This window comes from Spea bombifrons, chromosome 2 (genome assembly GCF_027358695.1).
Source record: "Spea bombifrons isolate aSpeBom1 chromosome 2, aSpeBom1.2.pri, whole genome shotgun sequence".
In the NCBI taxonomy this organism is placed as follows: Eukaryota; Metazoa; Chordata; class Amphibia; order Anura; family Pelobatidae; genus Spea; species Spea bombifrons.
Genome location: NC_071088.1, coordinates 104,976,030 through 104,989,234, shown reverse-complemented (window position 1 = coordinate 104,989,234; position 13,205 = coordinate 104,976,030). Strand labels below are relative to the sequence as shown.

At 39.8% G+C, this 13,205-nt stretch overlaps 1 protein-coding gene across 1 annotated transcript in view; it reads left to right on the top strand.

The window, feature by feature from the left end:
- TDRD3 (tudor domain containing 3) overlaps nucleotides 1–13,205 on the top strand; it is a 109,169-nt gene that overhangs the window by 53,284 nt on the left and 42,680 nt on the right. Inside the window, exon 5 of the mRNA XM_053455429.1 lies at nucleotides 12,550–12,691. Within this exon, the coding sequence (XP_053311404.1) occupies nucleotides 12,550–12,691 (142 nt within the window). The remainder of the gene's footprint in view (nucleotides 1–12,549; nucleotides 12,692–13,205) is intronic.

Here is a 13,205-nt window from a genome sequence, read left to right as displayed (position 1 = left end):
TAGGTGGTATTTGTCAATGTTACATCCACATGAATGGCAGCACCTAATGTTTCCCAGCAGAACATTCCCCAAAGCATCACACTGCCTTCTTCCCATAGTGCATCCTGGTGCCATGTGTTCTCCAGGTAAGCGACGCAGACGCACCTAGCCATCCATGTAATGTAAAAGAAAATGCAATTCATCAGACCAGTCCATCTTCTTCTATTGCTCTGTGGTCCACTTCTTATGCTCACGTGTCCATTGTAGGTACTTTCCGTAGTGGACAGTGGTCAGCATGGGCACCCTGACTGATCTGCAGATACAGAGCCTCATAAGCAATTAACTGTCATGCACTGTGTGTTCTGACACCTTTCCATCAGAACCAACATTAACGTTTTCAGCAGTTTGAGCTACAGTAGCTCGTCTGTTGGATTTGACCCCCCCCACCAGTTCATGATGACCCTGTCGCCAGTTCACCACTTTTCCGTCCTTGGACCACTTTTGATAGGTAATGGCCATGGCAAAACCCCACAAGAGCTGCAGTTTTGGAGATGCTCTGACCCAGTCATCTAGCCACCACAATTTGGCCCTTGTCAAAGGTGCTCAGATCCTTATGCTTGCATACTTTTCCTGTTTCTAACACATCCACTTTGAGGATGAAATGTTCACTTGCTGCCTAATGGCAACCACTTTCAGGTGCCATGATAACAAGATCAGCAGTGCTATTCACGTCATCTGTCGGTGGTCAGAATCTTGTGGCTAATCGGTGTATTATCTACACCATGCACAAGTGGTGCCTGTCATGTGCGAGAGGAGAGGGTGGCGCACATGTCCTAAAACGACATTGATCATAATAAATACATGGGACTGTTAACAGCCGTACCTCTGGTTGCGTGAAACCAAAGCATGGCACAAAAACGTTACCGTCCACCTGTACGTACGTGCTATACAATAAATTTGCAACTGGAAAAAAAAACACACATTCTTAGAGTTCCAAATCCAGCGAGACATCCTCTTTTAAGAGTCCACTCCAAATGATAAAAATGTCCTGCTGTCCTTACGACTGGTGTTTCCCTTGCACAATCCCCCCCCCACTGGTGCCAAATGTAACCCTCAAAAAGATGTGGAGTCTTCTATACGAAAGGTATAAGGAAAGACTCCAGGTATTACTGCCTTATATGTCCCTCTCTGCCAGGACTCTGCATCAATGATTGTACCCCTTGTTTTCTGATAATTACAGCGAGAAAATTCTATGTTGTACATGGCTTACATCATAATGTCCAATTCACCGTTGAAAAGGAAGAATGGTCTAACTAGCGGAGCACCTTTTAAAAGCATGATGATTTTGCACTTAGTGTGTTGATAAGATTTGTGCCACCTTTTAATTTGCCCTGTGTAATTGCCTGCTATCGGCCATTTGTAGCATTTGATTAATGAATAGCTTACCAGTTTTCTGTAATATAGGAGCTTGTAAAGGTTAGGAGAAACCTGGATTCGGTCTGACAGCAGGCAAGTGCAGCACACTGTGGGTTAGGGTGGAACATGTAGATACGGCTAATATTGATTTTCTTTATTTAGATCAGCCTCTGTCTTGTCTGTTTCATAATATCGAGTCTGCAGCTACATGCAGTGCAAACAGATTAGAGTTCTGTTTTCATACTATTAATTACCTAAAATTTTTGCAAATTTTTTTGCTGTAGATGTATGTTTTGCATGCTGCTATGACTGACAATACTATAATATGCGTTCTGCTTTAGAGGGATTGTCAGGGACATCACACTATCCCTTTAACTTGATGTTGAATTGAAATTCTGGTATTTGTTTTTCCCTGTGCTTTTATTCCAAGTGACCCTTTCACGTATAAAGTTTTTTGTAAAAATATAACTGTTTTGACTAGAGACAAATAAGAGATATAAGCCATGCTTAAAATATACACACATTTATTTTTTGATTTAAGGGAATTTTAAATTAATAATGTGCAACAGAAGACGTTCCATGTTATCAGGATTTGCATGATTGCCCACCCTATCTGCTAGTACTCCTTTTCCCATTAGAGAAGGAGTGTGGTGGCTTTTGCAGGGTCGAAAATGGTTTGAAAACATCTGCAGAGGTAAATTATGAATTTGCTGTTATAATTTATAATAATGCAGGGCTCGACAAACCCAGCACTCTCCTCACCACATCCTTGCTGAAAAGCGCAAGGTGCCAGATTCAGGATGGCAGAAGATAGGCAGTGGTGTGGCTGGTCTCCCCGAGGTGAGGGGGAAGGTTGATTAGAGTATGTGAGTGTGATTGTATACTATAGTGTCTGTGTGCATATGCCATAATATGTGTGTATCAGTGTTTATATCTATAATGCTAGAGTTAGTATGTGTGTAAATGTATAGTGCCAGAATCAGTATGTCTACTGTATTGTAGTGCCAGATTCAGTGTCTATGTATTGTATTAAGCGCTGCATAAATTGTTAGCACTATATAAATAAAAGATAATAAAGTATGTGTCCATAGTGTTAGTGTGTATTTTTACATATGGATAGTGTTAGCGTGTGCGTGCACCCGCATGTTTATAAGAGTGTGATGCTAGCATGTATGGTGTTTGTTATAGTATGGCGTTACCATAGTCAGCATTCAATCTAGTATGTATATGAGTGTATGTTGTTAGCATTTGTGTACATGAGTGTAGAATGTTAGCGTCTGTTTGTGTTACTGTGTGTTTGTGACCATAAGATGTTATCTTGTGTCTGTTAACTGTATGGTGTGTAAATGCATGTTAGAGTATGGCAAGTTTTGGCAGCAGGAAAACAAAAAAAAACCCCCCAAAAAAAAAGCTTATTGTAAACTGATTTGGGTGACTTAGTGTGGGCTCCTTCACCTGATACAACGCGATGATTGAAGCTAGAGGACAAATTTTAAAAGACAAGTGGAAATTCCTTTTAGCGTAGAAGTTAGGAAGTAGATATTTAGGTTCTCTGTTATAAATCATTTGCAACCTACTCAATTTTACAATTGCAGATTTATTGTACCATTTTCATACAGACAATGCAGATAAACTGGATAACCCACTGATATTCATAATAGTAACATAGTAACATAGTTCATAAGGTTGAAAAAAGACCAAAGTCCATCAAGTTCAACCTATATACATATTGTGTCCCTACCGTGATGATCCAGAGGAAGGCAAAAAACCCTTATGAAGCAGATGCCAATTGCCCCATACCAGGGGGAAAATTCCTTCCCGACTCCAAATATGGCAATCAGAATAAATCCCTGGATCAACGTTCTGTCCCTATTAATTTACTATCCATAACTTGTGATATTATTGCTTTCAAGAAACACGTCCAGGCTCCTTTTAAACTCTTTTATTGAGTTTACCATTACCACTTCCTCTGGCAGAGAGTTCCATAGTCTCACCGCTCTTACTGTAAAGAACCCCCGTCTGTGCTGGTGTAGAAACCTTCTTTCCTCCAGCCGTAGAGGATGTCCCCTTGTTATAGATACAGTCCTGGGTATAAATAGGTCCTGGGAGTGATCTCTGTACTGCCCCCTTATATATTTATACATAGTTATTAAGTCCCCCCTAAGCCGTCTTTTCTCCAAACTAAATAACCCTAATTCTGATAATCTTTCTGGGTACTGCAGTCCTTCCATTCCCCTTATTACTCTGGTTGCCCGTCTTTGAACCCTCTCCAGCTCCACTATATCTTTCTTGTACACTGGTGCCCAGTACTGTACACAGTATTCCATGTGTGGTCTGACTAGTGACTTGTACAATGGTAGAATTATTTCCTTGTCATGGGCATCCATGCCCCTTTTGATGCACCCCATGATTTTATTTGCCTTAGCAGCAGCTGCCCGACACTGGTCGCTACAGGTAAATTTACTGTTAACCAAGACTCCTAAGTCCTTTTCCATGTCAGTCGTCCCCAGTGTTTTCCCATTTAATACATATTCCCAGCCTGGATTTTTCTTCCCCATGTGCATAACCTTACATTTATCCGTGTTGAACCTCATCTGCCACATCCCAGCCCAAGCCTCCAACCTATGCAGATCCATTTGTAATCGTGCACTGTCCTCTATTGTGTTAACCACGCTACAGAGCTTAGTATCGTCTGCAAAGATTGATACTTTACTATACAATACTATACAATAATGGTGCTTACGTTTTGCACTGCAGGACATTCTGCTATTGTTGGTTTTCTTCTCCCACAATGGGAGTCAGGGTTTTCTGTTTTTTAGCTTTTTGTTTTTTGTCATCAACAGTCAGTAATTTTTAAGGTGTTGACGTCATATATACTGTAATCAATAGGCCTTCTGGTGATATGAATGAGAAGAGGAAAAAAAAGGAAATCTTTTCCCAAAGTAAAACAAACACTTATATTAGCATGTAAATTTAAAAAAAATCCAAAGGCCTTTAAACAAAGTAATGGGAGTGCATCATCAACGCATATACTGTATAGTCCATGCCGCTTAATACCAACACACTTTTTAACTGGACTGCTCAAAACACTGCAAAGATAATTTTACTTCTCCGTTATATCATTACGTAGGTTCTGTTTGGGACCAGCTGAAGGCCAATTTTAGATCTGGTGATTTTTTTCATCTAAAGTAAAACTTCACATTAACCTCCTGTTGACGTTGGCCTTATTACATATTTCTTGGTCATTGCTCATAGAAATCTCTTGGAAAGGTGGTACTTTAAGGGCTCCTGATCCCATATCTTAAGTAATTATGTAATGTTTGTAGATACAACCAAGATTCATTGTTTGAGACCCTGGGCAAACATATGACTGTGGGCCTCTACAAGTTCTCCAAGCACACCTCTATCTTTTCATCTTTGACCAGTTATTTTACCCTCCTGTCTCGACATTCTTCTTTAATAGATTAAAATAATAAAAAGTTGCCTGTTGGACACGTAGGTTATCTGCTGTGGGTTTCTGTGAAAAAGGCCATGGGCAGATGCCTTCTACCATACCCAAGTCCATTCTAACCAGCATGATGGTCCATGCCCTCATGAAAATAGTGGACTTTTACTATAATGGTGTGTCATGTATAAAGTAGTAGTGCATGCCAAGTTCTGGTACAGGTGACTACCTCGCAACTAAGTCAGTCCTTAAGCAAGCAATTGGAGCTGGATAGAGTCATGTGATCACAAATCTCGTATCAGTTTTGCATATTATATTACCTATGGGTGCCTCAAGTGAAGACTGGTCCTATATGTTAAAAAGTAATTTATAGTTTTATTTTAACTGTTATCAATAAGTTTTAAAAACATGCTTGCTTGTTCTGTTTTAATAGTTATCCACTTTGTATGATCTTATGTTTGTATGATAGTCCCTGCCTATTATGTAGTTAATTCTTGCATTTTTAGAGTATTTTCGCTGTATATATTGGGAATTATAAACAACAGTTTGGGAGTAAAACACATGCAAAGTTCTTTGTCCTAAAAATTACAATGGGCACATCTTTTTCTTAATATACTCCTTGAAAAATGAAAGGATTGTTAACCATCATGTCTTTCTAAAGTACTAATAAAACCGCAGATTGGATGTGCTTTTATTATTATGAGTTTCCGAGCGTGAGAACTAAAAAAGTGACTTGATTTGACCCATGGTGGAATTTTAAACCTCTTTGAACAGCATGAAATGGTAACTGAATATCAGGGTCTATGGGACTTACAATAAAACTGATTTGCTACTTAGAGTTTTCTTAACAATGACACACAAAGGACTGTTACCGAATACTTAGCTGGGACATGCTAACACAATGACGTTTTTTTTCTTTTCCATGGTTTGCAGGGATATTTAGCTGGGGATGTTCAATCTAAAAAAGAAAAAAACCAAACACGTTTCAGTTTAATGAGCTTGCACAGGAACGGCAGAAAAGGCATGCTGTAAAACTCAAAAGCTATACTTCTGCAGGCAATGTTATCACATTTTCCTCGTTTACATATGCTGGATTCCATTATAGGTAAAAGTGCTTCCCTGGATGACTTTTACTGTTTGATGATTTTTCATGTATGAAAATCAACATTTAAAATCTGAAAGATTAAATCAGTTTTATAATTTGGAAATGGTGACCCCCAATAAAATCCACAGTAAAACCCTCCCAAACCTTAAAAAGTTAAAAACAACAAGTGATGGAATATCAATGGTGGTAGAGCAAAGACCCTCATGGCCTTCACAATACAATATGAAGAGCCAACTCCAGTGAGCTTCTACTGCAGGAAGAGCTTGGTCGGCCCTGTATAATGTGTAGTCAAATCGGAGAAGGTTCTTGAAAATCTCATTACGGATCAAATTATGTATAATACGCGGAAGCTCTTCTGCCTGTACAAACTTGGCGGTAATGGCCCTTCATACCGAATGGTGCAATGACAGCGTTAAAGCCCCAACTCTCCTGCAAAATCTCCTGGCAGCTCTGACTTAGAGAATATGCCCTAGAAAGTTAAAGGTTCCGTAATGGCCAATGAGCAAAAGGGCTAGAAAGCAATCTTTAACTGCTTAATTTTACTTATTCTTTTTTTTCCCTTGATCTTCATGATTATTCCGCCTTCTTATTGCAATAAAATAATGCCCTTGAAATGAAATCCCTTGAATTATACCTATTCAAAAATAAAAAGCCCAGGTTAAAAGATGTTTATGGTGATAGTCTTACGTGCTAAGAGCCCCCTGATACTTTTAGTTGTGGAAGACGGTATTATTTTGACGGACTTGAATGATAAGTATAGATTCTGAAGCAATCTTCCTTATTTACCTCTCCAATTTGTCACTCTTACCCAGCTTTTAGTGATATATAATACCGATTAGGGTCATCACCTTGTACCGGGCCATTTTCTCAACAATATTTGAATTGTTGTTCCATGGTTTTATAAAGTAGAGAGAAGGGAGACAAAAGAAAAAAAAGAAAAAGAAAGATGAGATAGAAAGTGAGACAATAGAAGAGAACAGCTAAAGCGAGAAAGGTGACAGAAAGCAGGAATGAAGAGACAAGAAATAAAAGAAGAAGAGTAAAAGAGAATGGAAGAGGAAAAGGAGAGACAAAGGGTAGGATGAGTGAAATATATGTTTATGTAATACATTTTAGTCACCTTTTAATTTTTTCAGTATCAAACTTTTGGTAGAAATACAATGGAGGGTATGCATACTGTAGCATATACATATTTCATGTGATCCATCTGTGAAGTATATATGTATAAGTGTATGTATGTATATATATCTATATATCTGTATATATGTATACACACACATATAATATATATATATATATATATATATTAGCGTCGACAGCTAGCATGAAAGGATAGGAAAAATAGCTTTTTTAACAAAGCAATACACATTACAAGCTACTAATCAATCTTTTTAGCCTCTTACTTAAGCAAGCCACAAGAGAGTTCCTTTTGCTTGCTTGTCAGCCAGGTCACTGTGTCCTTGCTGCCTGGAACAAGACCCCAACCGCCATTATCATCATAGCGTTCTGCCTGCAGTTCAGACACACTTTTTCTTTTGGGAGGCCAGTCCAGTTGTTTAGTTATTTTGCTGTAATTATAGTTAGGTAACAAACTTACTTCCCAAATATGTCCCATTTCTCTCACACACACACACACACACACACACACACACACACACACACACACACACACACACTATGCTAAAGTTTTAGGAAGGTATGGGGAGAATGCTTTTAAAAATAGACATTTTAATAGTTTTATTTTTTATCATTTAACAAAAAGCAAAGTGAGTGAATAGTAGAAAAATCTAATATTCGATGTGACCTCCTTCAAAACTGCATTAGTTCTTCTAGGTACACTCTGAGTGAATTGATTAGGCAGTGGCTGAGTGACCGACAACAGAGGGTTGTAGTCAATGGAGTATACTCAGAGCAAGGACTTGTTACCAGCAGGGTACCTCAGGGATCTGTACTTGACCTATTCTCTTTAATATTTTTATTGGTGATATTGCAGAAGGTCTTGATGATAAGGAATGTCTTTTTTGCTGACGACACAAACATTTGCAACAGTGTTGTTCCTGGAGGGATATGACAAATGATTTAGGTAAACTGGAAACATGGTTTGGGCAACCGGTATTTAATGTGGATACATGCAAGGTAATGCATCTAGGGCACAAAAACCCAAGGGCAGAGCATAGGATATGTGATACTGTCCTAACCTCAGCGTGTGAGGAAAGGGATCTAGGGGTAATTATTTCAGAGGACTTAAAGGCAACGCAATAGAGCAGCAGGAAATGGTAGCAGTGCTTGACTGTATAGGGAGAGGAAGTGCTCATGCTGTTGTACAGAGCACTTTTGAGACCTCTCTTGGAGTATTGTGTACAGTACTGGAGATCATATCTCCAAAAGGATATAGATATGTTGGAGAAAGTTCAGAGAAGGGCTACTAAAATGGTTAATGGATTACAGGATACAACTTTCCAGGAACGGTTAAAGAATCTTAACACACAGCCTGGAAAAAAGATGTGACGGGGTTATGAGAGAAATATGTAAATACTTAAAGAGTGAACATGAAAACGGAAGAGCGTTTACTACTACTAACCCCAACAAGAGGACATAGTGTTAAGCTTGAGGGGTAAAGGTTTTAAAACTAACATCAGGAAATATTACTTTACTGAAGGGGTAGTGGATGCATGGAATAGCCACTTTTGCCTCTAAACACTCATTCTTGTAAAACTGCCTTCTGCTACAGCTAAATATTTCAGTCAGTTTTCTACAAACTTACAAATCTTATTGCCAGCTCATTCATCTTTTACAATCGATAAGCTTCTCAATGGAAGCTCAGGCTGTGATCAAGGGAGGATCGACCCAGCATATACAGTCGTGGACAATAGTTTTGAGAATGACACAAATATTAATTTTCACAAAGTCTACTGCCTCAGTTTAGATGACAATTTGCATATACTCCAGAATGTTATGAAGTGATAAGATGAATTGCAATGAATTGCAAAGTCCCTCTTTGCGATGAAAATGAACTTAATCCCAAAAAAACATCTCCACAGCATTTCAGCCCTGCTGACATAAAGTCAGTGATTCTCTCGTTAACACGGGTGAGCGTGTTGGTGTGGATAAGGCTGGAGATCACTCTGTTATGCGGATTGAGTTAGAATAACAGACTGGAAGCTTTAAAGTAGGGTGGTGCTTGAAATTGTTGTTCTTTCTCTGTTACCTACGATTACCTGGAAGGAAAGACGTGTTGTCATTATTGCTTTGCACAAAAAAGGGCTTCACTGGATATTGCTGCTAGTAAGAGAAATGGCAGCAGGCAGGTGTGAGTGCATCTGTGCGCACAGTGAGGCGAAGACTTTTGGAGGATGGCCTGCTGTCAATAAGGGCAGCAACGAAGCCACTTCTCTCCAGGAAAAACATCAGGGACAGACTCAGGGCCGGCCCAAGACTTAATGCCGCCTGGGGTAAAGTTTAAAATACCGCCCATCCTGCCCCCCCCCGCCGACGCCGGGGGGGGCGGCGTTTTAAACTTCGCCGACGCCATTATCTACCCTAACACCGCCCCCCAAGGGACTTTAAACAGTCCTGCGGCGAGTCTCCCTGCTCTGCCACGGTGCCGGCTTGTAATGATGAGCGCCGTAAATTGACGTCACTTCCTGCGCTCAGCATTACAAGCCGGCACTGTGGCAGAGCACGGAGACTCGCCGCAGAGGAGAAAGAGAGGGGCGCCAAGCGGGTAAGCGAAAACCACTCGGCGCCCCTCTCTCTCCTCCGCTTAAAAAAAAAAAAAGCGTTTGGGGCGGCAAAGTGCCGCCCCTTCAAAAGTGCCACCTGGGGCAATTGCCCCAGTTGGCTCCATTGTAGGGCCGGCCCTGGACAGACTGATAGTCTGCATAAGGTACAGGGATTGGACTGCTGAGGACTGGGGTACAGTCATTTTCTCTGATGAATCCCCTTTCTGATTGTTTGGGGCATCTGGAAAAAAGTTTATCCAGAGAAGACAAGGTGAGCACTACCATCAGTCCTGTGTCATGCCAACAGTAAAGCATCCTGAGACCATTCATGTGTGGGGTTACTTCTCAGCCAAGGGGGTGGGTTCACTGACAATTTTGCCTAAGAACACAGACATGAATAAAGAATGGTACCAACACATCCTTCAGGAGCAACTTCACCCAACCATCCAAGAACAGTTTGGTGATGAACGATGCCTTTTCCAGCACAATGAAGCACCTTACCATAAGGCAAAAGTGATAACTAAGTGTCTCTGGGAACACATACATCAAAATTTTGGGTCCATGGCCAGGAAACTCCCCAGACCTTAATCCCATTGAGAACTTGTGGTCAATCCTCAAGAGGCGGGTGGACCCCACACACACACAAATACTGACAAACTCTAAGCGTCGATTATGCAAGAATTGTCTTCCAACAGTCAGGATGTGCCCCAGAAATTATTTGACAGCATGCCAGGACAGATTGCAGAGGTCTTGAAAAAGAAGGGTGAGCACTGCATGTATTGACTCTTTACAAAAACATAATATAATTATGAATGAAAGTCTTTGACCCTTATGAACACTGAAGCAGCAAACTTTGTGAAGACCAATACTTGTGTCATTCTCAAAACTTTTGTCCACGACTGTACAGCCAACAAATTGTCCAATGGGACTCAAGATCCTGAGAAATATAGACCAAAGAAAATGTATAAACCCACTTTTATTAAGATCTTTAGTCCTTCATAGTGTAAAAAAAAAAAAAAAAAAAGCATGAATATAAAGTGCATGAATCAAAGGCGAATGTCTCTTCCATGGCTTTGCCATGTTTTTAACAATGAAGTACTAAGGACTTTAATAAACGTGAGTTTATGATTTTATTTCATGTATAATTTTGGAGTGCCGTTGGACAGTTTGTTGACCATTCTTCTGCACCCCAGTTCCTGTATTTTCGTCAATAGTTTTGTCGTTTGGTCTTATTTCCACGTCCGCTGTATGGCTTTTTGGCAGTAATTCTCCCGTGAAGACCACTTCTGACCAGACTTCTCTGGACAGTGGATGGGTGTACCCAGATACCAATGTTCTGCAAATACTGAGCTGCTAGCACTGCTGAACATTTTTAGTTTGTGAAGGGAAGTAAGCATGATGTGTATTTCATCTGCTGCACTGTGTCATGCAGTCTTTAACATTGCCCGTTTCTTTGTGCTTCCTCAAAAGAGCTTGCACAGAACACCTGGAGACCCCTGTCTGTCTTTCTGCCTGGGAGATACCTTGCTGATCGAGTATAACTTGTGCCAGTGATCCACTTCTCCCCAGTAATCAGCGGCATTACCCTGGCCCCTGGAGCACTTTGATATCACATATGGGCAACCTCCCCAAGGCTCTGCCTTGATGCATAATTCCTCCGGAAGGCCAAGGTAATGCAGCAGATTACCTGTAGAACTAGAAAATCATTGAAGAATGAAGCGGAGAACAGGAAGAAAAAGAAGCTCAAAACAAGCAGCAGAACTGTGGAGACACTTGATATAGAGAGTATGAGAATTTATGAGAGAGAGATGGAGTGAGGGTGAACGTCCAATTAATTTTGTTGATTTTTCTCTATACTGAAAGGGAATTAACCAATATTCGTTGCATGAAAATAAATGGACCAAAAACGAAAGAAAACTTGGTCCGTATCATTTTTGGTTCATGTGCACAAGTTTAATGGTTAGTTTACGGAAAGCAGTGCATCACATCACATCACATATAAAGGTACAAATATGAAATTAGGAAAAAACCCACAAAAACAACATTTTAACATTTTCTTTATTTTCCCTGCTAGTGCTCACCGTGGGCTCAGTGTGCTTCCATGTATGGGAAACGTGACTGGCACTTTGCAGTCAGACAGCTTAGACATCTCCTTAAATAATGTAACAATAACGAAGCTGTGTGTGCACTGACCCCTGTTCAGGTCTGAAAACATATTTTAGGCTAATTTATATGTAAATTGAATAAGAAACTGACTTTCTCCTTTTGTCCTATGCTTGCGTTTTGTCGATTCAGTCTCCTTTCATTTCCTGTCTTCACATCTACCTTTCCAATGCTAACGTTCTTGTTTCTTCCCATGCACAAACGAGGTGGGGGGGGGGTGTAAATGAATTACATAGAATAAGCTTTACACAAAACTACTTGGTGTAACTTGTAATAATTCCAATTCGCTTAGGAAAATGTCAAACTGGAGAAAAACATTTGATAAGTTCAAAATGAAGACTAAATCACTTGGTCAGCATTTTATTTGGCATGATTCTAACAGACATTTGGGTTATGCCATATGTTCTATACTTCATAATTTCATTGACCTTGTCATTGTTCCCAATGTGCTTGCGCACAGATCGCTGATGAATACCCCAAATTAGCGAGGTCTGCTTTGCTGATTAAACAACAAAAAAAAAAACAAGATTAAAAATGTACATGATAGGGTTTCTTTACTTAGTCGCTGTGGAAACTCCTCTGTTTATCAGTCATTCACTCTTTAGATGTGTTTGTTTGCATTTGAGAGAAAATTTGAATTCATTATGGCATTTATTGGCAGCATATCCAGAAAAGCTAACATTTTAATTGAATCTCGTGTCTTTGTTCTTCCCTCCTAGCTTGAACACTCCACCTGGCACCAAAATAAAGCTATTAGGAACTGTTGAAGTGAAAAATGGATGCTTGCTTTTGGATGACACTAACACTGTCACGCTTGGAGGTGAAGTGGAACACCTTATAGAGAAGTGGGAGCTGCAGAGGGTAAGGTTAACACAAATCACTTTGAATTCTTGTTGCTGGTCGCGTTCTTAAATTGACTCTTCCAGGCAGAGAATGAACTTCCTTTTGGAAGTATACATCCATTATTCCCCATAACAGTGTTTGTCTATTTACTCCAAGTGAAGAAGAACTAACAAAAGCCATTTACTCTAGGCAAAGTGATACTTCACAGAAGCAAACGGTTTTATTTTTATTTTAATCTTAAAAATCGGAAAACGTCTTAATGACGAGTTGGTTTCTTTTTTTCCTTGTTCGTCATCCATACATAAGTCAGTATTTTACTTTATAAACCATATTTCAAATTCTTTGGCTTTTAGTGTCCTTATCAAATGCCGAACATTTTGAAACTGTAGTTTGGGAGAAATGCAGTTTAGAAGCATATTGACCTATAGTAGTTAACCACAAAATAAAGCAGACTTTAACCAAGCCCAATTAAATCAGCGGGGTATATAAAATTTGCAGAGATAAATAGCAACGTCTTTCATCATCACATAAT